At 38.0% G+C, this 24,569-nt stretch overlaps 1 protein-coding gene across 1 annotated transcript; it reads left to right on the top strand.

The window, feature by feature from the left end:
- The first annotated feature begins 1,170 nt into the window (after window positions 1-1,170).
- GIPC2 (GIPC PDZ domain containing family member 2) lies at window positions 1,171-24,155 on the top strand. Its single transcript, XM_085231614.1, has 6 exons — window positions 1,171-1,544; window positions 8,359-8,544; window positions 11,703-11,883; window positions 14,900-15,009; window positions 15,727-15,808; window positions 22,903-24,155. Exons 1-6 carry the CDS (start codon window positions 1,302-1,304, stop codon window positions 23,055-23,057), a joined length of 957 nt encoding a protein of 318 aa, XP_085087740.1. The 5' UTR covers window positions 1,171-1,301; the 3' UTR covers window positions 23,058-24,155.
- Window positions 24,156-24,569: the final 414 nt, after the last annotated feature.

Raw genomic sequence — 24,569 nt, 5'->3', positions numbered from 1 at the left:
TAAACATATCACACGCTATTTGGAAAGACCCAAATCCAGCTGACTTCAAAACCTTTCTCTTCCCCCAGGAACAGAATTTTAACCATTTTATGTATTTTCTGATAAGCACTAGATACTCTCCAAACAACTATACTAGAATTTCACTACAGGCTGCCTCTTCATCATCCTCTTCAATCTGCCTATCTGCTCTGATTCTGTACACCAGAATCCTTTTTTGTTTCTTCTGGGTGTTTTGTGTTTTCTAAGATGTGGAAGATAAAGCAAAGCAGTGCTGCTTCTCTCTGCAACTTTACAGCAGATTCCTGCAGAAGTGCTGGATGCTGTTTCAGGAATCTTCCTCTCTTCACATCTTGACCATTCAAGATGTGGAGTAAATGCACCACTTAAAATGAAGTTATTCTACGGAGGTGAGTGTAGCTATGCTGGAGCACAGCAGAGGTCTTCTGTGGTATCTAAGTCCTTATATGGAATATGTTTCTCTGTTCCGGGAGATGGAAACACTTAAAATCCACTAAATGTTAGAAAAATATAGTTTTCTAACATGTTAAATCTCAATACTGCAAAGCTGTTGTCCGTTACAGCAATGTCTTTAAACCTTGCTTATATGGCTGTAGCTGTGTTAATTCTTGGAGGTTTATAGTATGCGAAGTTGTGGTAAAAAGGAAAAGAGTTGGCAGAAGCCCTTACCTACTTTGTGTTTTCTTCTATAACCTAAATATAAACCTCTGTGATCAGTATTTAGCACATCTTTCTTCCTGGTTGAAATTCATGAGCCTATTCATTGGAAAGATGGTAGTCTTCTTACAAAATGGCTCTGTGTATAAATTAGAGACTTTAAAGGTATATAAATAGATTTCATAGCATATGCTTTTTAATATCCAAACAGAGGAAACGAAATGAAATGATGTATGTGCTGGCCGGTATTGGGAACATGAACCGTCTTTGGCTGAGTAGGTGTTACTGGTGTAACTTACACTTACTGAAAGTGCCCATCTAATAAACCCTTCCTAATCAACCCCGTGGACGGAAGTGTTGTTTATGCATAGAAATAGCTCATGTCCCGGGTCCGTGTTGCTTTGCTTTCGCGTGGGCGGTGGCCCGGGGGCTCCCAGTGTCGCTGCCCTCCCTGGCGCTTCTCCCCACCGTGTGCGCCCCGGAGCGGGGCGGGAAGGCGGGGCGGGGCGGGGCGGGAGGGCCCAGGCCTCACCTGGAGGCGGCATGGCCGCACCGGGCCGGGGCGGCGCCGGGGGCAGAGTCCAGCGCGAGGACCCGGCGGCCGGAGCCCGCTGCAGGCGCGGAAGATGCCCCTGGGACTGGGGACCAGGAAGAAGGGCAAGTCCAAGGAGACTTCCAAGCTGGTGGACAGCGAGGCTGCGGCCCCACCGCCCGCGGCGGAGGCTCCGGCCCCGGCGGCGAGCGCCTCGCGGCTGCAGTTCCACACGCAGCTGGCGCACGGCAGCCCCACGGGCCGCGTGGAGGGCTTCAGCAGCGCCCGCGAGCTGTACGCCAAGATCGCCGAGGTGTTCGGCATCGCCCCTACCGAGGTAGGGCCCCGGCGGGAGGGCGGCTTCGCGTTCCGTTACGGGCGAAACTGCTGATTCCGAGCGAGCGTTTACATGTGCGAAGAAAGGGCGTAAGTGTAACCGCGTTTAACTTCTACGCGGAAAAAAAAAGCTGTCCCTTCGGTCTGTCTGCCGTCACGATGAACTTCCCGTCGGCCCGCTGTTAGCAGGGCTCCGCAGCGCTGGGTCATACCGGAGTGCGGTGGATTAATTATTTCCAGTGAGGGGTTATTGGCTGCGGCCGTTCTTGCCGCAATCGAGGACAAACCAGCGGGCTGCTGGGGGTCCGTGCCTGCAGGGAAGGCAGCGGGGTGACACGGAGTGACGGGCTGGGAAGCCACAGCCTCTGAAACCAACTGCAGCGACGGCTGGGAAGTCTTTGCCGGATCGTCAAAGAGCGTCCTTTTAATTGAGATTGTTTAAATTCGTAATAAGAATTATTTTATTTATTACTCTGAAGCCTTTTTAATTCTTATTTCATTTGTTTTAAGTTTTGTTTTTCATCCGAGCTAAGCTTTAAACGTTTGTTTAGATTGCAGCCGCAAACACAAGCGAATCACATTGTTTTCCCTTAGCTGGAAGGCAGTGGCCGTATCAGGTTCTTCTGCCGTGCCTACGTGGTTCTGTGAACCTTAACTTCTGAGTGGCAAATCGAAAGAGAATGCTTAAGTGTCCAGAGGTCCCCATGTATCAGTGCCGCTTCTCTTATGTGTGGCTGCCTCTTCTGAAGTGCCATAGACTTTATTCTGGGGCTGGCTGCCCTGACCCAGCAGCATTTCACACAGTAAATTACAGAAGTGTCAGTAACAGTGAATACAGTTTAACCAGTCACTGTTGCATTAAGTAATTAAGCAGTACCTTCCCAGCTGCTCTGACCTTCTGCTTCTCTGTTTTCTTTCCATATTGAGCTTCTGTTCCCTTTTGTTCTCTGTTCAATCTCCAGTTGTACCTTTGACTCTCAAGTTCTCTAATTGTCAGATTGGCTTCTGTGTTAATTTTGTTCTTAATGAACTTTTGTTACCGATCTCATGGCTCTGCTGACTCGAAGTAATAGCATTCACCAGGAAATTCAGTTCTGGAGGAACAGTGCTTTTCCCATTTCTCCTTCTAGGTGGATAATCTGGCACTTCTACAGGTTTTATTATAGTAAGTAGAGTCTAAACTGGAAATTTCTTTTTTTTTTTTCTTCTGTCTTCACTGTCCCACTCCTATATTTTTTTTTACATTGTTGTTTTTTTTTTTTCTTTTAATGTGGTTTACTGGTAAAAACAGATGGGGAAATAGTGCTAAAAGCACTGAACTTAGAATCACAGAATCATTTGAGTTGGAAGAGACCTCTAAAGGCCATCTAGTCCAACTCCCCTGCAGTGAACAGGGATACCTACAGCTTCATCAAGTGCTCAGAGCCCTGTCTATCCTGACCTTGAGTGTTTTCAGGGATGGGGCACCCACTGCCTCTCTGGGCTATCTGTTCCAATGCTTACATTTTTTTTTAACACAAGAAATTCAGCTGGCTTCAAGAAACAATGTTGAATGAAACAAAAATAGTAATAAAAATGACTTCCAGAGCTGAGTGAAGAATCTGAACCTAATTAATGTGACAAAATTCTGATAGGAAGAAGTAGCAAGTGTTGCCATAAAACATAAGAATTTGCTGACAGCTGCTAAACTTGCTGGAAATAAGGGGACACCAGACATTTTAAATAGTATTATCTACTAATTAATGCTGCTTTTGTATAGTCTAGTGTAAAGCATAATACCTGAAGCAACACTTGTCAAGCTGAAAGACTGAGGTACTCAAATGCCACTTACAGGTGTTATCTGTCTAGGAAAGTTTCTGCGACCCAGGTGCCCTGAAGTCCGACATTGTGATACCTGAATGCCTTTGGAAACAGGCACTATCACAGAGATCTCTGCCCTGCAGTCACCAAGGTGGAAAATAGACGGAGAAGGAGTGAGGGGAGGAGCTCAGTGTAGAGAGCAGTTGGCGAACCACTGCTGAAATGAATACATTTAACGTGGCATGTGAGTTTAGTGCAGTGTAGGCAAGGGAATGGATTCTTGGATAAGTTCCTACTTAAGCATTTCGGCACAGTGCAGGATGAGCTATACTTGTAAGCTTTCACTTCTTTTGACTCAGCATAGTTGCAGCACCTCGTTTCCTCTTTGTATCGTGTCGTTCAGGATAAAGCTGCGTTTAGTTCTGCTGGACAATCCTTTCCAGGCTCTGTGAGTGAGCCTGATGTAAAATACAGTTTTTGTTGGACAGACACTGAAGAATCAGTGCAGATGACAGAAACTTCTGTGCAGACCTTGGTTGAAAGTAGGGTAGGATGAGTACTGGACAACACCAGCCTAGATTCAAAGGAGCTGCTTGATCCTTCCCAGGAGTCCCAACAGTGGCTTCCTGAGGCTTTCCCAATACTCACCTCTTCTTGTCCAGTAATTTTATTTTTCATCCATCATCTGAAGATAACATACCTATTGTCCCTTTTGAACCTGGCTTTTGGCCTGCATTCCTGCCCACCTTGCTCAGTTTTGCCATTCTTTTTTTTTTTTTTTTTTTGGGTCCAAACCAGCTGATTCTTTGCACAGGGGAGAAGTGCAGCCTGTATGACAAATAAATGAGCACTGACTAAAGGACAACATGGATCTGTTAAAGCATTTTCTGGTGTGCTTCTGTGACAGTACATTGTAAGGCTTTGAGTTATTCAAAATGGCTAACCACGCACTTGAAAGTGAATATTAAAGTCTAACTATATCAAGACTACTTCTTCAGATGGAAGGGAATGGTAAATGATAGCTATACAAGCTTTCAGTTTGCATACTCATAGCTCACGCTTCTGATTATTTTGTTTGCTTTGTAAGGTGAGGTGAACTGAATGCTTAGTGGGTGCGTCTAACAAATGCTTGTGAAGGCTGAGATATCAAATGTGGTGAAAGGACTTCTACATCATTAAGGGGAACAGAGGAACAGGGAAGCCTTTGCAGTAGCACCAAGAGTAGAAATGCAGCTGCCTCTCTCTTCCAGCAATAGGAGCTCAGCTGCTGAGCTTGTGCCCAGGCTGCTGTTCCGTAGCATTGCCTCCTGATGCTAAACAGTTAAGTATACAGTAAGGCTCAGCCACATTAAACTTTCATAGATGTATTTGATTTAAACCTGTTCAATTTAAACTTTTATGAAATTGCTGAAAAATAGCCAAAACCGAATAATAGTGTTGAAGCAACTTCAATAAGTGACATTTTCTTTTTTCACAAGAGGAAAAAAATGCTAAAACATAGTTTAGAAGGCTAGAGAAAATGATCAGTTTGTGAAATTTACTAAAATATCTGGAGTTTGAGTACTCACTTATCTATTGAAATGAATTCTCTCAATCTCGCCTAAAGATTGAAGCAAAGCAAATTTAAGTGATCAAAGATGACACTGCCTCCAAACCACTTCCTTTCAACCCATTGGCTTATTGCTGTTCCCTAAGGTGCTTGTATTTGATACCATGGTGCATCTGATGCTTGCTGTGTTGATGATCTGCTCCTCAGATGCTTTTTAGCTGTATTTTTGTAGCTGTAGGGAGAAACTTGCTCTATTTCTTGTACGTTCTGGAGTTTTCTTTTTTTTTTTTTTAAACAATAAAATGCTGAAAGCTTATTTACTATTTACTTATGTACTATGAATATATCTGGGGAGACAAAGTTGCCTGCTTGATAGAGTACCAAAACCACACTGAAACCAAGAGGATGTGGTTACTCTTCTTGTCGCTGCAACAAGTTGAGGCTCCCGCATTTTCCCAAGGGAGAATGAAATGAGTAGGGTAGCTAGAAAACATGTTGGTGGTTTCTTGATATAGATGACACCTACATATGGAGGGAAATACGTCAGCGGGTGTCATAAGTAGAAGTCCTCAGCTTGTTAAGTAACATGATTATGATGTCCTTTGTAAAGGTATACAAGCTCTACTGAGTCAAAAAGTGCTTTTAATAGCTTCTGATCATATTATCAATCAATCAACTTATTTTTGAAATCTTTCAAGTTCTAGGCTTAATGGAAGTTAAGAAGGTGATTAATAAAGCATATGCAATGCGGTACTGCGTAGGTACTTTATATAACACAGAGTGTAACCCTCTTATCTAATGCAGTTTCTTACTTTGTATAACAGTATAAGCCCATTTTTGTTGACTGGTGTCTCTTACTATTGAAAATATGGATGCAGGAAATAATTTGTTAGTAATCTTATCTGATGAATCTATTTTACAAGGTCTCTGCCAGCCAAATGGAATTTCCTTCTTGTGTTTGCTGTGTGAGATAACTCAGTGAAGGAGGTATCCTAGATATTTCAGGACTGGTGCAGCAGCTATGATTTATAATACCTTGCTACAGTTGGCATGAAATGTCACAGCACTGTTATGCTGAGCTGAAGATCAAATGCACATGAAGGTTAAGGGTGAGAAGGGAAAGAAAGGACTTTACGATGAGAATTACTCATTGGTTTTTCTCTTGTTTCTTTTCCAAGTAAGAAAATTACTAAAATTAAAATTATACAGAGTTTTGAGTGGATAGCAAAGTGCACTACAGTAGCTGTTGTTTTAATTAGATACCTCTATTAATGTAAAACTTAAGAAAAAATAGAAATTTTCCATTAGCAGTCCTCAGTCATGTACAAATAAAGCTATGCTATAACTGATGGTGTAACTGTATATTATCCTGGGTGGATGCATCTTTAGTGCATTGCTCTTTGAAGATATCTGTTCTGAGAAAAAGCAGTTGTTCACTAAAGAGGATAAAGGATGATTTAAGTGTTATTTTTGACCAGTTGATGTTCTCTCAGCTTTGTGGTTAGTATGGAACTGACTCACTGAGAATTCTGGAGACTTATAGGCTGTAGTGGGGAATACCATCCAGATGAGGGTCTAAAAAGAGAAACTCTGGATCAAGTTTCTAAATATCACATTTCTACTCTGTTGCCAGTTTTATCTATTCAAAGGTGTGACAGTGATTACTAGATGATTGTTTATTTGACAAGGTCAGATGAAGGATATTAATGTCTAAAGTGTAAAGCCATACGGCTTGTTGTTCATTGTAAGAAATAGAACTGAGATGCAGTTGTAAACTGGCCAAGTTACGTAGCTTGCAAGAAAGCTGAGTGTATATATGGATTTTATATAACCTGTTCAGATTGAAACTTTTTCGTTTTAAAAAAATGTTAATGATTAGGTGTGATTAGTATTAATAAAATATAATATTCTGATTATAGCCATATGAATTTCTCTAGATTATATTATTTTGTAAGTGCTTATTAACTTGAAATACTTTTTGCATTACTTGAGAATAAAACTGATGTCTGTTAAGTGCTGTTGTGACTGTTGTTATTAAAGCAATTAGGTTGGAGTGTTTGTTTGATGGATTATCAGATAAGTAATTAGACTGTTTTAGTTGTGGGGTTTTGTTTTGTTTTGGATTTTTTTGTTTCTTTAAGGGAATAACTAAAGATTCCACCAACCTGGAATCTCCATCTCACTACTGAGCTTTCATTTTTCAGAAGTGAAAAGACACGTTTAATAGGTCTCACATTCTATATAAATGAGGAAAACAAAATGCTCTCTCTGAAATACATTAGGAAAAGCATTTTCCCCTCACTTGTTCTACAAAAGAACTGAATAGCTTGATTGCTTTCATTTCTTTTTTTTTTTTCCTGCCATCATCCAGTGACACTAGAGTGAAGTTGTTCTGGGGCTGAAATCCACGTAACTTTTGTAGGTGTGATGGGGAAAGAAGGGAAGCCCACATTTTCATCAGAGCACCAGGGGTCCTGCAGGTGCTGATCTATACCTGTGACTAGGAGCAGTTAGGCTAGCATGCTAGACACACATGGCTGCTACTAGAGCAGTAGCAGAGCTGTAGGACGCTGTGACATCCCACTGCTGTTTTTGTCAGATGCATCCTGCTGGCAGCAATGCAGATGTAACATGATGACATCCCTTGCCAGTGGCTTGCACCTGTGACAGAGGCCAAATGCAGTATAAAGCTGCCGCCTCCTCCTCTCCTGCTTTCAGTTCTACTTGAAATACGGTCTTGAGAGAATCATTTGCCTCAGATGTAGATCTTAGGAATGGAGTTTCTCTGGCCTGTGCCCCTGTACTCTCTGGCACTGCCTGAGAGGAAGCTGTGTGGGCCGCCCTCAGGCCTTTTTCTTGTCTGGCTTCAACTTGGCAAGCAGCCGGCAGATGAAATTGCCCTAGCTGTGAGGTGGAACAGTGGATTTGTTTCTTATTTTCTTGGCTAGACTATTTTCCCTTTGAGCATGTGCTACATCAGAATGCCTAACACCTGCCTGGGCTGGCCTGATTCCTCCATACAGTGCTGTGGTGGGCAGACCCCTTGTCTGTCCACAAGCAATGCTACAAGTTGGAGATTGGTAAATGACAGAGAACAGAATCATGGCTGCTCTTGAGGTGGTATGCTCAACCCCCCCTTAAGCTGTTCAGCTGAAGCTGCTGGTGTCTGGATTGGTGCCCTGTGGCACACTGTGAGAGGCTGCTTGCACAGATGCGTCCCTTTCCTTTGTTCCCTGCAATCTCATATTTGCTGTCTGAGCTGTTGATGCTTCTTGTCAGTTTTATGGATGGAGAGTGTCACTTCTCCTGGGGCAGCTGGAGAAAGTGAGTTTTTATCATGTCAGTTATGGATCTGTCAGAGGCTGGTATTATGCTCTCCTTAAAAGAGCCCATCAGACTGTCAAGTTCACCAAACCTAATAAACTGTTAAACTTCAAGGTAATATGTTTCTTTCCTTCCTGCACAGATCATGTTTTGTACTTTGAACACTCATAAAGTTGATATGGACAAGCTGTTAGGTGCACAGATTGGCCTTGAAGATTTTATATTTGCCCACATAAAAGGACAACGAAAAGAAGTGGAAGTTCTTAAATCTGATGATTTGCTTGGGCTTACTGTTACAGACAATGGAGCTGGCTGTCCCTTTATAAAGGTAAATTTATTTTCCAGTTCAATGCTTTTTTTTTTTTTTTGTAGAAGTTTCTGTTACTATGGTAGCTTAATTATTACTTTAATGATCCTCTGGAACTATCAAGCCGTTTAGCATATGGCAAGTACCAGAAAAAGTTGCTTTTCCTTAGATTTATCATTTGAAATTAGTTCAGCTATTTCTGTACTGCATGTCATTTTTAAATTAGATCATTTGTTTCTTTCTTCTGTGTTGTGTATGGGCTTTATGATATGATCATTGTTGTGTAACCAATCCTGAGATGATAAGTGTTGCATACTGCTTATGTCTGCTTCCTCTTTTTTTTTTTCTTGGTGAGTTTTCTGACATCATTGGTTAGATCCCTTATAACACATCTGTCACTCATTGTAACAAGACTGTTTTCTTTCAGTCTTAAAGTGTTCATGGGGTAAAATCCTGCATGCTCTGTAAGAGCAAATGCAAGTACAGAGCGCTTTCAGCTTTCCAATACTGGTATTGCCTTAGGTAGGATGGATTAAAAGGTGGCAAGGACATGGATTAACAGAATTCACCCCAATTAGTTTGCGTAGAAAACATAGGTAGTAGCACATGCAAAGTGTTAATTAATCATAATTGCTCTCCTCCTCACCAGCTGTAGGCCATTTGTTTTGAGACAAGTAAAGATGGAGGAAATTATGGCACCTTTCCTTCTAAACTAGGTATTAGGAACCTTGCCCCATTTTTTTCAGCCTTTCTAGGTGCATTGCTTTAATCTATTCCAATTAACTGTTACTAGTGAGGCACTGAAAATAACCTTTGGTTACTGCTGTCTCAAATACTGATCTTATTACTGTTATTAACAGAGCTTCTTGTATGGAGAGGTTGTATTCTCTATTTATTTCTTAGCTACCATGGATATAAAAAGTAGGCTTGCTTGCTGAAAAAAAAAAAAAAGTGATAGAGATTGCTCTTGACAAAATTGAGATGCTGTGGAGGCTTCAGCAAGCAGTCTGGCAAAACTGTATCCTCATTTTTATGTTTATAGTTAGGGAACTTTAAATTTTCAGTGGTAATATCAATGCAACCCATAACACTCTGTCACACTGCTGCTTATGTCGCATTTTAAAATAAGACATTGAAAGCAGTGCTTCAAGTTCACTTGTGCAGCACTGTATAGAGCATGACTTTCTCTGTCCACGGTTGGTATTAGGGGAAGAGGAAAACAGCAATCGCACTGACTGCTGTATAATTTGAGTAACTGGAAAACCCTCACTACACCAGTAAGCTGCAGTTTCCAGGAAATTGTATAGGAATTGTCTGACTACATATAATGTTGTCGCTGTATTGGTCTAGTAATAGGTGTAACTGATGTGGTGATGTCTTCACGGGAAGGCAATTCCATATCAGTTTAAAAGATTTTCTGCAAGGTTGCTTTGTTACTGTTGCATATTTAGCTAATGGCTAATTTTAAACAGCAGAATATATGTATGTACACAAAAGTAGAAGCTGTATATATTATATATTTAGTTGGCTAGCTACATCACTAAACAGAAACTGACTTTACTTAAAAAATAGTTTGGAATTATTTCCTTATTTTCATAGGAAATAAGGATTCTAGCTTCTACACATTCTCTAGAGCACTTGAAATACAAGCATATCAATTGCATCTTAATTACTATGACATTATAGTTTAACTGTCTTGAGTCAGTTAACTTGGAGTGCTGTGTCTCATAAAAAAAAAAATTGTATGAATGCTGCACAAATGGTATTATCAAGTAATACTACTTAAACAGTCTTGGTATTAGGATCCAAGTGAAGAAAAAATGGTAGAAAGAATTCAACGCCTAAACTAAACGTGAAGTGTGGCAGATACAGTTTTGAACCCTGGCAATAGAAATGCATTTGGAGCCTGGTTTCTTGTTTGTATACAATACCCCTCCCTTCTTTTACCAGAAGTTTTTGTTTTTAATCTAGGTTAAACAGCAATAACAAAAGTGCTAGAATGAGTTAAGCTCTGCATGAAGCTAAAAATTGGTGCAGTGTCTTATAGGACAGTGAGCACCATCACACTTCCCACTTACTTTCTCAGATGGAGGCACTTATGTGGGCTTAGACATGTGCACATAAACTAGAAACAGGTTTTTAAGATAGTTAACAGCTAGGATATGTGCTACAGTATTAGGTGGAAATATGTTTATCTCCCTCGTCTCACTGTAAACTCAAAGCCAGCCTGAAACTAGTCTCAGTTTTTATTGAAATGTACATTATTTAGGAAGATTTTCAAATGATATCTGTATCTCTCGAAAATAGAAGACATTCTAGAATGTCATAGCTTTTATATTAAATAGGATAATGGCTTTCATGATTGGAGCGTGATAAATATGACAGCATTTAACAACAATAAACTGAATCACTGAAATCTTAATTGTCCTTTAATTGACTTGATAAATCATAGAGATCTTTTAATGATTGTTTTTTTCTTCACTTTAAATTGAACCTTGGAAAAACTATGAATACTAAACTCAGTTTCATTTTATGACCTCTGCTTCTATGCCACTTGTATTCCCTGAAATAACATTTGGAAGCATTTATTGTCCTTCATTGTTATTTCACAGGAAATAACTTACCATATGCAGTTATATAGTTAAGTGAGGAAAATTGTAGAAGTTTACTCCCTATAGATAAGCCTTATTAAGACTAGACTTACATAGTACCTCATTTTTTAGTATATCACATATTTTTTTGTATACAAGAGAAGTTTTGTACCTATGCTTGTCAGAGTATTAAAATCAAAAATCAAGAAGACATTCACATTACTGGCACATTGGGTACAGTTTTAAAGCAAACAACAACAACAACAACAACAACAAAACAAAAAACAAAAAACAAAAACAAAAAACAAAAAACAAAAACCCAAAGCATTAGCTTATTCAGAAGCCTTAACTTCTGAAGTTTGATTGCATTTTTTTCTATTGTTGTTTTTATATGCAATGTATATTAAAGTACTTTGTTTAAAAATAATTTTCTAAAAGGTCTTTTATGGCATAAATCTTAAAGTCAAAATGTCCTGCTGGCAAAGCAAACTCAGTGCTATTGATATTTTTAACTGACGTTCTTGAATCTGTTACCTCTTTACCATTTCAAAAAATGTTTTTAATTATTTTCTGTTTTTTAAACAATAGCGAATCAGAGAAGGGAGCCTTATGGACCAAACCAAAATGATCTGCGTTGGCGATCACATAGAGTCTATAAATGGAAAAGATGTGTCAGATCTTCGGCATTATGAAGTTGCCAAAATGCTAAAAGATCTGGAGAAAGGTCGGGTGTTTAAGCTGAAGCTGATAGAGCCTATGAAGTCATTTGGTGAGTGTTGCTTGGCTGTTTGCCTTGTTCCACGGATATTGAGCTCCTGACGTTGCACTCCATTATAAATTTGTTTTCAGGCAAGGTAATGTAACTGCTGCAAAAAGAGAGGAACGTTCTATGTATAGAATAGATACATATGTGTGTGTGTGTGTATATATAATATATTTTTCTTGGAGTGGGAATTTTAGGAAGGAATCTTCTTCCATCTGCTTTCTCCAGCAGTTATCCTGGTATGGGCTGACTCAGCACTGAGTCTCAGTTGCTTGATTTCTTTGCTACCACATGACAATGCAGAATAAGTACAAGTTTCATAGGCACAGTTTTAAAGCATGGATCACTCCACTGATCCTCAAACTTTCCTTTCTGTTCTCTTTTACATCTCTTATATATGAAACCTGTTTATCTGTGTATCAGATTTTTCTATTTATGAGCTTTAGGTGGGACTGAGCTATCTAATGCAGAAGAGTGAAGCAGAGAAGAGTCTGGGATTCCTCAGAGCACCTCCTTGGCTGCTATCCCCAACATTTTGTTCACTCTCTTATTTTACAGCAGGTATACTTACAACTGAAGGAAATGAATCAGACAAAGCTCTGCCTCTACCTGATGCCTGACTGCTGTGTGAAAATGATACTTATACAGGACAAATGTATACCTCCTGCTACTTCATATGTACATCAATTTTATCAATATAGTAAAAATAAATAAAAATATGTTGTGTTAGCTTAGGGAGCTAAAATAGAAATTGAGTTTTGATTTTTATTCTCTCAGGTTTTGGTTTGTTTCTCCCCCTGATCCATGTATTATTTTTCTTTAACAAGAAAGTACAAGATACTTCTGCGTTTTAAGTATGTGACTTCATGTGCACTCACAGTCTCATCACCACAGTGGAAAATGTTTGATATATATATATATATATTTTAATCTGTTAGCAGTTTACAACTGCTGTCATACACCAATCTTGACACTTGGTGTCAGAATAACAGCAGAAATAGAAACAGAAATTGGAAGATTGCTTTTGGTGCTTCTGCACAGAATGTGATATGTCTCTAATATCACTGGATATAAGTTAATATTCCTGTTGTAATGTACTTCAGTGTAATGTACATACATACAGTGTTGCAATTAGCAGTATAATGATATCTTTTTAATATGGGCATTCAGGGCTAAGCCTATTACATAGTTTGCTTGTAAAGACTGGGGTAAATCAGCATTTGATGACTTGAACTATTATTTAATAGCAGTTATTTTCCAAAGATGATTAAGGTACCTCTTTGTCTGCTGATGATGTAGAGAAGGACACTTGGTAATTCCATGGCAATACCTTTTATCTGACACTAAATTAAGTGTGAAGTAGAGCTTATTGGACAGATTTTTGAAAGCTGTATGTATTTTTTTTTAATCTACAGAAATGGGCTTAAAACCGGTGTCCAATATGAGACAGGCTAAGAATACCCTGGCTTTTGCCTTAGGTGTAGTTGAGCTTTTGGCACAAATTTGTATGAGATTGTTTATTCTGCAGTATGCCAAGAATAGGCACAGAGGAGATGACAAGATCCAGATCCTACTGGACAAGTAGATGCAGGATGCCTGTTAAAGTAACCAGATTTTGTTGAAATTATGTTTGCAAAGGTGTAGGAATGAGGGACAAGTATCTGTCAAATTACCAGCTTTTATTTTCCTTCCTATTAGTGGAAAGCAAATACAAGTGTAATTTACTGGTTAGATATCTTCCTACCTTGTGTGCAGATGCTGCACTAGCTGCCCTAGGCAAGGCTTAAAGTACAGAATTGAAGACTTTTTTGAATAAGAATTGTCCTTACCAATCTTAAGCTAGACTTCAGTAAATTGGTGAAAAATTAATAGAAACAAAGCAAAGACAGCATAAGGCAGACTATAAATTTAAATGAAAAAGGAATAGTTTCTATGTTGGCCAGAGCGCTTTGAAGTGAAGTATTGCAAACACAGGTTATGTCATAGTTCAAGTTTCTAGTGGTGGCAGAACTAGAAAAATATGCATATTACATATTTTGGGACAAATTAACAAATATCTATATATTAAATTTCATTGAAGTTCACATTTCAAGATTTTTTAGCAGAATAGTCTAGGCAGAATGCATACAGCATAAGTTCTTCTAAAAGTAGGAATAGTCTGGAGGATAAAATAGCACAGTGAAAACAATTCTACAAAATTCTTTCTAGTATTTCCCAAGTTAACTACTTAACTCCTGAGTTAGTAAGTAAATTAAATCCTCGCAAATCCTGAATCTGAAATTATGGCTCATCTCAGCCTTTATGATCTAGGACATATCATATATGATTTCATAATAACTCATACTAATATAATAAACAAGGAAACTGAATTCAGATAAAGAAAACTTAAGATAAAACCTGACATTCTCTTCGGGGATTTATTAGGTGTGAAATCCTGACCTCCCTGAAACCTGTGGAAAAACTCCCACAGGACTACTTATGGGTAGTTTCATCTGAGTGACTGATAGTAATCAAATGGTTTAGAGTGAAACAGTTGGACCGATTCACCACTGTGTGGCTCATTATCATGCATTTTGAAATGTTTTCATTGTAGGCTCAGTGAAGAATGAAAATGTTGCAAAGCTACAGCTGCCATATAGTCTGCCTATGATGGGCAGGATAAAGTCAGCATTTGGGTGATGACTTCAGATATCATCTGATAAGTACTTGTGGTTTTTGTAGAATACGAAAGTAAAATTATATGAAATGCACATGTAATACTGAACGCAATAGGCTTCAACAGAATATTTGTCAATAGATATCCCAGCTTCAGCGTAGTCAAAGTGATTATCAAAGTTTGAAGACAAGATATTGTTAGCAATGCTATGTGGGGTATGTAGTTAATTTACAGTTAGTTTTAGATGCCTACTGGTTTTTGGTTAGAATTAAAACTGAAGGTAACGTAACAGCGAAGCAGATGCATTGTATGCATACCATATACTTAGCTTTGTTTGTTTTTTCTTTGTTTTCTTTTTTACTTTAGAAAAGGTGGCAGCAAGGTCCAAAGGTGGGACTCTGACAGAGGCTAAAATCTCCAGAGGGAGAGAAACACTTCGACTGAGAAATAAAGGCCCTGCCACTGTGGAGGAAATGGTAAAGTTATTTTGTGGCTTTTCAAAAGTTCAACCTTCTAGCACCCGATTTAGTCTTCCCCAGTGTTTTGAAGGTAAAGCAGGGAGGGACAAATCCACGTTACAAAGCTTGTGGGACTTACGATGAAGACTGTTTTCTGAAAGGAGAAATGTTTACACAAAGTTGAAGGCTAGGAAAGATAGGATGGGGCTCAAGAATTTGGAAATGGAGAACCTTTACCTAGATGGATGGTGTTAAAGTGCATTAGACCAAAGAGCATTGAAAAGAAGGAAAGAGAAAAATAAAAGGAATGGCTGAAGATGTGGTTTTGTATCTGACGCCTCAAAGTGTACTGGGCTAGTTTAAGCATGGTTGTTAGGAGAGGCTAATAACTTATGCTGACATGAATGTGTGCAAAACCAGGAGTACTGTTGGGAAGAAGAAATTTTCTTATTTCAGGATCCTCTAAAGCTGATGAGACTTTGATAAAGATCTGTATTGTCAATAGTTGAAAGGCCTGCATTTTGTTTGGTCAGTGTAAGAGTTATGTGGTTTTAAGTTTGTAGGATGATTTTAGTTTGTGAAAAGAAGAGAATAGGGAGGGATAACATGTTTTACTTTTAGGTCTTGTAAGTCTAAGCAGCTACAATGAGAGTGAAGATGAGCAGTAGGCAATTTCTTGTTGTTTTAAAGTCTGCGTAATACTTCTGCACTTTCTCTCCCTTTATTTCAATAAAGCTGTCTGAAGTTGAAGAAAAAGCAGTAAAAAAAGTGGATGAACTTCTTGAAACATACATGGGGATAAGAGATATTGAATTAGGTGAGTTTTAACAAATGCTTTACTACATGATTCAGTAATTTCTCATTCTACCTACCCTATAATTTATAGTTGTTTCAGTCTGTGTGTGTAAACAACAAAACCTGTCTAGAATGTAAACTGAAAACCTTGCCTATATTTTTCCATATCTTTGATAAAAGGGAGAATTTCTCACTACAAGCCTTATGATATAATTAATCTTTTTTCTGCCCTCTATCTATACACCATTGAATAATTTATTTAGTTATTTGCCATTAACTGTCATTGCCATTTTTTATGGCATAAATTTTCTACAGACCTTGTGTGTGAAGTTGGGCGATTGTTAAGGTCAAGCATGTCTATTTGCTGTTTTTCCTCTCCCTCTCTCTCATCCCTTGGCTTAAACACTTTAAAGGAGATCATTGAAGTTAGCGTCTGAGATCTTTTTCAATGAAGGAGTAACTATTTAGCAACCGGACTGATAGAGTAATTGCAGATTTATCAAATTCTTTAGAGCCTGTTTACTGAAGAAATATGGGAAATTTTCCATTATATTTGGCTAGCTTTAAAATAATCAATTTATAGTGAAAGAAAATGTTGACGATCAGTATTATTAGTTCCTTAAAACTGCACTAAACTTGCCCCTGCAGCTGTTGTTTCTCTGTTTATCTCACACCACGTAAATATGAACTTCCATTTGTAAGGGAAGAAGTTGTTCGTGTTTTGTAGTTTAGCTGACTAAGAATTGCCCGTGTGGGAGCAGTGGCTAGGTGCAGTCCTCATATGATATCATTAATGCTGAAAGAAAGGCAGAAGTTATTTGTTATTGCAATATTAAAAATCAGACAAGAATTAGGAAAGGACAAACTAAATGGAAAGTAATATTGAAAAAAAGCCTTTATGTGAGAGAAGTGATAGAGGCAAAGCAAAAGAGGTGATAGGTCTGGCATGTAGCTAAGGGCAAAGCAGAATGGTTGGACAGGCAGCAGTTAGTAGACAAGAATAAGAACAATAGAAAATAATCTGAATAACCAAAAAGACTTTTGCTGGCTGCTCCTACTGGCAAGCATCTTATTGGCAGCTCTACACATTTCTTCACAGGAGAAATTGTAGGCGAATTACTATTTGTCTTTCAGCCTACGGTAAAGGTGGGCTTCCTGGCATGGAAGCGAGAATGAAGCTGCATAAAACCAGATAATATCTGCAAAACAGTGCTAACCTCCGAGTTCTAAGGAAACTAACAGTTCTCAAAAATTCTATTCCCAGCAACTCTCTAGTACGTGATGCCTCTGGCATGCAATACGTTCTCAGGAGCCCTGGGTGGTGCAGTCTGACCCTCTGTTGAGGTTTACTGTGAACAGTCTTTGGCTCAGACTTCAAAGCTTCCGAGACTCGTGCCAGTCACCCCTTCTGGAGCTGTTTTTGTCCTGCAGCTGTTGCAAGCCCCAGCTTGATCCAATGTTCTGTAGGCTTCTGTCCTTGTTAGTTACATCCAAAGTCTCCAGGCCTCCTGCCTCATAAAAACAGGTAGCTCTTGTTTTGGTATCTGTAGCCCAGGATCCTGAGACTGTAGGCTAGAGCTTGTTTTTTGGATCTTCAGGATATGCTGTGCTCTGCTGTGTGATAGGATCGAGAGTTCCTGTGGGAACTACTGTTCTCTCGCTATCATAACTGGGTGGTTCTTGTACTGAAGAGTTCAGTTTGTAGTGAAAGCTTGGCTCTGCTGATTGCCAAGCACTTGATAGAGTCCTATGAATTCCCTGATATTTTTATATATGTATTTTAACAGATCTAATGTCCTTGCATCTTTCAGTATGTACCTTGGATAGTCCTAAACAATGTCTTTAAAAAACGCTCGAAGAATGGACAGGTCTTTGTCCTCAAAGCTACTCTGTGCTTCCCAACTGGGCTGCTGGTTTGCCTCTTTCTTCTCTTCCTCTCAAGAGGGCTGTTAAACAAAGAGAAATTGTCATGAATCAAACATAACAGGTTTACCTAGCTCTAGTTTACATCCTTCTAGCTGTTTCTTGAAGTTCAAATCTTAGTCAAGGTGATGGCAAAAAAAAAAAAAAAAAAAAAAGTTTTTATCACTTTTAAATAATTAAACAGCTCTAGATCTCTTTAGGAAAGGAGAGCTAATCACTTGTCACAAATCTGTTCAATTAACATATGTCAGTTTTTTTTATATACTAGATGTGATCAGTCACCCATGAAGATGAAATATGAGGAAAAGATTCATTCAGAGAATGCCAATCACTGCTCAGCTAGAAATTTCACTCATTACTCAAGCCAGATTAGTTGAAAATGCAAGTCATCACAATGCGACAGCCGACAAGTGATTAAGATCTCAATCATTGCTAACTCCCATGTAGTTCTGTTTGTCAGAAGCTCTGGTTGTCAGTTAATATTGCTTTTTCATCTCCATTAAAATGACACTTTCATAGTGAGATTTAATTCTGAAACAGTGCCCTAATTTTGAGCCAGAAGTTAGAAAGAAGAGAAAGAAAAATAATGTAAAGTTATAGACAGAATTAAAGATGAGATAAAGCCCTTAATTTTTGCATTGCTAAGTATCTTGGCAGTTTCAAGAATGGCTGACTAAATATACACATGAGCCCCTGAATTGGAGGAAAAGCTTTTAAATTGTTTAATTGAACATCGTATATATTTTTTTGGGTGGGGGGTGGCAACAGATGGTTATTTTCAGGTATCTAAACACTGTTGAGATTTACATACCTGCTTCATGAATGCACTTCTACCTCTCTATTTTACTGGGGAAAATGTGGCTTAATTCATAGAAGATACATTTGGCTCTGGAAACGTGCTCCTCAGCTTCATGCGCATGTTAGAAATTGGAAAAGATTTCAGCTTTCTTTAAAATACAAATGCATTAGTGAGGGCTGCTGAAGATTATTTTAAATTTTGTCAGTATTTTCTGATACAGGAACATGAACAGCTGATTAACTGGAATGGTTCAGAAAGCAGTGTTAGTGAAGAATTCTTATGGCATTTATTTTTAAATCAGTGAATTGAGATAAACTGTATTTGACATCAAAGGTTGTGGATGGGAGAAAGCCTGTATCTACAGCACTCAACGCCAGAATGCTATCAATGGAAAACTTTTGCAATGGGTTTCCTGTCCAAGTTGAGATGCTCCACCATCTTCTGGCTACTCTTCACTTATAGAACAAAATATTTATTTTTATGCTTTTGGATGATTGTTTCCTTGCAGATGTTCCTTTAATGTTGTCAGACATAACATACCTTAGCATACTCTCAATTCTGTTTAGAAGAATTCAGATCTGCTTTTCAATTTCTGGTTTTATTTTTCCAGCTTTCCATGTACTCAAAATATGACTATATTCCATATAGTTTAAGCTTTTCCTCACGTAAGCTTTTATTCTTTGATCATCTGTACATCCCAGCAATGCTGGATGGATATTTGCATTTTGAAATGCTTTGAATGAAGTGGTATTTTCCTTGAATCTGTTGCTTTCTTCTCCTGTTACCAAACTTAAATCTTCAAAGGATTATATTTCTCCAGTTTTTGTTCTGTGCCCTTCAAATTGATTAATTTGTGACAATGTTCAACATGAAGCTAACACCAAGGTATATTGAACACTGAAAACTCTGATGGCATGCTTTGTTTTCTGTCATATTGATAAGGAGTGTAGATGATAATTTTAGCTCTTTTAAAGTGTTAGGCTAGACTAATATTTGTTGCCTTTTGATGAAAGCAAAACTTCTGATATCATTACAGCTAAATAAATACTGAAATGTCTGTTAAGGCTTCCGAAAGATTTTTTTTTTTTCCTGAAAGTGATAGAAGAGGATATAGGTGGCAAAAAATGCTATGTAAGGTGATTGTGTTCTGGGAAGCCTGATAGCGAGCTTCCTTGGTTAATGCTGACAAGAAAATTTCTTTTGTCACTTTTGAGTTCATTGAACTTCTCACATTTTTTTATGAAATTTTCTCAAGTATGAGCATTGCTAGCAGTGGGATTTTAAAACAAATTTCTGAAGACAATGGGACTATCTGGATTGTCAAGAAAAATATTCTCTGTATTAGAATAAAATTTATGCAATCACTTATTGTGCAGCTGTCATGAGAAGCAGTGGGAGAAGGAGGGGAGTGGAGCTAATTTGACATGGAGATGTCCTCTGAGAGCCAGTAAAGTTCTCTTCCAATTGCCACAGATCTACCAAATACCCTTGAACTAAGCAATTTTTGATTTGCTTTGGGAATTATGCATTTGTCACCATGTAAGCATGCATATTCTGCACAGAATTTTCTAGCTGTCCTTCTGAGGTCATGGATGCCACCCCATGCACGTGGTAACTGCCCAGGGGGATAAGAACGTGTACACTGCGTGATAGAGAAGCTAGTCTGTCTTAATGCTTCTGTATGTATGAAACTAGCGAAATATAGGGTTCATCTTTGCCTGTTCGTATGCATCGGTGGTAAGGACTAGTGTGCCAGCACCAGTAGGGACTGCTTGCATCTCACATTGCCGTTTGCTGAACGGTAATATAGTGCTGCTGGCACTAGAGGTCAGCACAATGCTACTGAAAAGGTATTCAGGAGACAGGAAGATCTTGCACTTTCTGCATAAGTGTACCAGGTGAATTAGGGAAGAGGGAAGAGCAGTCTGCATTAACAAGTACAGCTCATTAAGTGTAGTGGTAGTGCTGATTGCAATTGTTCAAGATGGTTGTAAAGGTTTTTATTTGAGGCTGCTGCTCTCAATTGGCTGTGACATTTTGACTTATTGTCACTTCATAATTTGGGAAGGTCAAAATTTAAAAAGCCTTGTTTGAAGTAGCATTTTGGTTAATGACTGGTAATTCTGAAGTTTTAACGAGGACAGTTGAACTTTCTTATATTAAAGTGTTATCACTGCTCTTAGACTGTCACATGGCTTTTTCATATATCAGTTTATCTCCAGAATTCCTTGCTCTACCACTTTTTCCACTGGAATATTTCTCACTCTTTTGATGACTGCCTTCTTTTTAATATCTTAAGGAAATGTATTCAGGCATACTTTTTACGTCTAAATTGTCTTTCACCTTGCACATCTTCTCTCCCTCCAACCTTGTTTCATTGTCTATATGGAACAGCTTCATACCCTCATTTGTATCAGGAGGACTGCAAAGGTTAAATTAAGCCCTTCACCTCATTTCCCTTTTAGACTGCTCTGAGTCAGTATCCCATGGACTCCATGGGGGATGCTGAAAGAATCCACACAAGGATAGGTTAGTTCTGGCAGGGAAAGACATCTTGAGTCTTGAGATCCTGTAGTGTTGCCAAGAGTCTGGGTAAAGCTTAAGCTTCCTTGAACACAGCAGTTTGTTTGTCAGACTTTGGGCTTCTTTGTGGTGTTTGGCATGGAGATCCTGTTTGCAGTCTCACGTCTGAATGTAGTTAAAACTGAAACATCAAATTTCTTCAGAGTTGCTGTTGCTGACGTCTACAGTGTGGCATGTGGCCACACTGTTAAAAGTTTGCATAATAACCAGCTCTATTTTCCAGACAGTGCCAACTGTCAATAAACAATTTCAGGTTAACAAAATAATATTAAATAGACATTAGAACATGGAAAGCTTATTTTACATTTATCAGTGAGATTTTGCCATTTCAGTACCATGTACTGCATGCATTACATAGCAAGTATGCAGTAGACTGTCCTACTGAAAATGGTCGTCTGTGATTTCAGCATTTTCTTCCCTTTCTTAGGCATTGTAATACATGTTTTCCAGTCAGTTATCCCTCTGAAAAAAAGACTAGAAGTTATTAAATCCTCCACATGTGACATTAGCATTTAATATGTTTGTGAAGAAGGTGGTGGTTACTTGTTCTTCATCTTCTGTTATACATCATCTTGCAGTTTGAGGCAGGTGTAAAAGATGACAATGAAGTAAATCAGAGTTTGATTCAGGATTTCATCTATTGTACAATATAATCTTTTTTTGTTGTTGTTAATATGAACAGAGGCTGTAGAGCAAAGATACAGCTCAGAAAATAAACTCACTCAGCAGTCCTTTTGTGTTGAGTCTGTTTTACAGTCTTCTGCACCCCTCAAACAAAGATAGCCTACTGGTTTAGCTTAGCTTTGCTCCTGAGCTGACATCTTTCATCTTTTCGGGAGGTGCAGGTGCTGTGAGAGAGAGAGAGCTTTGAGCCCTCACAGCTTTCCTTTGCGCTAATGTCCCTACAGCCACTGTTGAGTGTTGTGATAGACTTGTAATTTCTCCTGGAATCTGAGGAGTTGTCCAGTGGCTAAAGCAGCTTCCAAACTGAAGTCTGAAACTTCATAAAGATTGATTGTGTTTAACAGGAGAAATTGCTGGATGAACAAGATAACGGTCTATCTCTGTTTGGTAACAAATTACATTCTGCTCTTTTGTGGCTTTTTTGATACTGTGCATAGTATTTGAATCCTTTTTTCCTGAAGTATTCAAGTGTTTTCTCTACTTTTTTATCATTGCTCTTTTCCAAATACGGATTATAACACTTAAACTTAGAAGCTGTTTCTGGCAAACCCATACTAATTTTGTTGCATGTATCTACTGCATACGTTGTATATTATTTTCCCATGTACAAACTTCTTGTTAAAAAAACAACAACAAACTTGGCTATTTTAAACTCTGACTTGCTGGGATCTTTTATTTGTTGTTTAGAGGGGAAAAAAGCATTTGAGTATGCCTTTTAAATAAGTGAACCTATGTCAAACTCACTGAAATTGGTTGTGCATTAGCATGGGCTTGTTATCACAGGAGTTTCCTGTACCTTGCCTTTAGACCTATGCTTTATGTGTAGTAATGAATGGTGAACATAATTTAGCTAGAGGGAAATGAAGTCTGATTGAATTAACATCCCCCAAACAATTAAAAGAATATATAATGAACACTCCAAGGAAGCTCTCCCATTTACCAAAACATAATGTATCTACTGTGGGGAAAGATACACAAATATTAATGAATTTAGGATTCAGTAGGTAAGCTTTAGATCCCCTTAACATTACTGGCCTCTGAAAACTCTCAAAAAAAATATCTTGGACAAATGTTAGTTGTCACTTCCATGAGAATAATTTTTTTACTTTCTGTTTGTTTGTTTTCAGCTGCAACAATGGTAGAAGCAGGAAGAGACAAGAAAAACCCAGATGAATTTGCAGTGGCATTGGATGAAACTCTTGGAGACTTTGCATTTCCAGATGAGTTTGTCTTTGATGTGTGGGGAGCAATAGGGGATGCTAAGCAAGGACGACTGGAATGAGAATTGTGAAGTTCATCATTCTCAATTCAAAAATATAAGGTGACTTTGAAATATGTATGTCAGAAGACTAATATTTTTATTGATATAAATCTGGGATGCTCTATATAAGTATTCTTATCAGAAACTTTATTTCACAAAGGAAAGTTTCTAACAGAAATAAACTCAAAGGTCTAACAACTGCACATTTAGAATGAACATTTAATTTAAATGTAGAAATCACTGAGGGGAGAAGGGTCAAGTAGATGTATTTATACATGCATTTTATGTACTTTGGTATCTATTTTGAGGAGTGATAGATATATGCAAAATTTTTTGGATTATTATTATTATTTTTTTTTTTTAAGAAAGATTTATAAACTTGATTTAAAAAAAAAAAAAAAATCAACACACTGCAGTTCTCTGATCTGCTGGTTCTTAAGTATTCAAGTAGGCCAAGAGCTGTACTGTTTTCAGTAGACAAAGAGGAGAAGAAGCCACCCTGCCTCTGGAAAGGCACGTTTCACATTCAGGAAAAAGTAAATTCCTCTGGGAGAAAAAAACAAAAAACAAAAAACAAACAAACAAAAAAAAACAACAAACAACTATGACTTTAAGATGAACTTGCTCTCATTTTTGGTCATAATACACACTGCCTATGTATTCCTGAAATGATTTAGTAGAAACGCCTAGAGCAGGAATCTGTTGCTTTATACAGATGCCATATTATCACAATAGCTACTGCATAATAAGAAACAAATGTTAATTTTGATTAATATTCACGTATTTGGATAATATCTGTGATCTGGCACTGGAGACTGTAATACTTGACTAAATGCTTCACCTATCTTTGCTTGTAATAAACACCTTGCTGAAATCCTATGAAGTTCTCCCTTTATCTTGTCTGTTGTTTTCAGAATGGCAATGTAGAGATATTTAAAAAGGTGCTCAGAATCAGTAGATGTAGTTGTATGATCACAACTGCAGTCTGGATGAAAATGAATGTCTAAAACTTCAATTAATATCGTTTTATACTTCAGGATTTCAAATTATACTGTACGTAGATGTTTATTCTTAACTGATAATGTTTTACTAATAAATCTCGGATTGTTAAAAAATTAACTGTCTCTTAACACAATTCTATGTCTGCATTTATCATCTTGTTCACTCTATATTTAATGAAGAGCAGTGTTTTGTTTTTATTTATAACTGTATTCTTTTTCAGTTATTACTGTGTTAGGTTTTAATCAAGACATACTTGCTAATTTATGTAGAAAACGTAACTTTCAAGAGATAATTGTAGCAATTGTGATTTTTTGAAAAAATATATGCAATTTACATTTTAGCCAAATAACACAATGAGTATCCTTGAAAGTGAAATTAAACAAAAATATGGGGCCTGACTTTAAATCTTGTTAATGCTCTTCAAGGGGATTGTCATCAAATTGTAAATGCCATTGTGAGTGTTTTGTTCCTCTAACTTAAGGATAAGCTTTTGCTTAATATAGATGTTCATTTTTATGAAATGAGTAGTAC

Source organism: Meleagris gallopavo, chromosome 10, assembly GCF_905368555.1.
Source record: "Meleagris gallopavo chromosome 10, MGAL_WU_HG_1.1, whole genome shotgun sequence".
Classification (NCBI taxonomy): Eukaryota; Metazoa; Chordata; class Aves; order Galliformes; family Phasianidae; genus Meleagris; species Meleagris gallopavo.
Note: the sequence above shows the minus strand (reverse complement) of the source record. Positions and strands in the feature narration are given on the sequence as shown.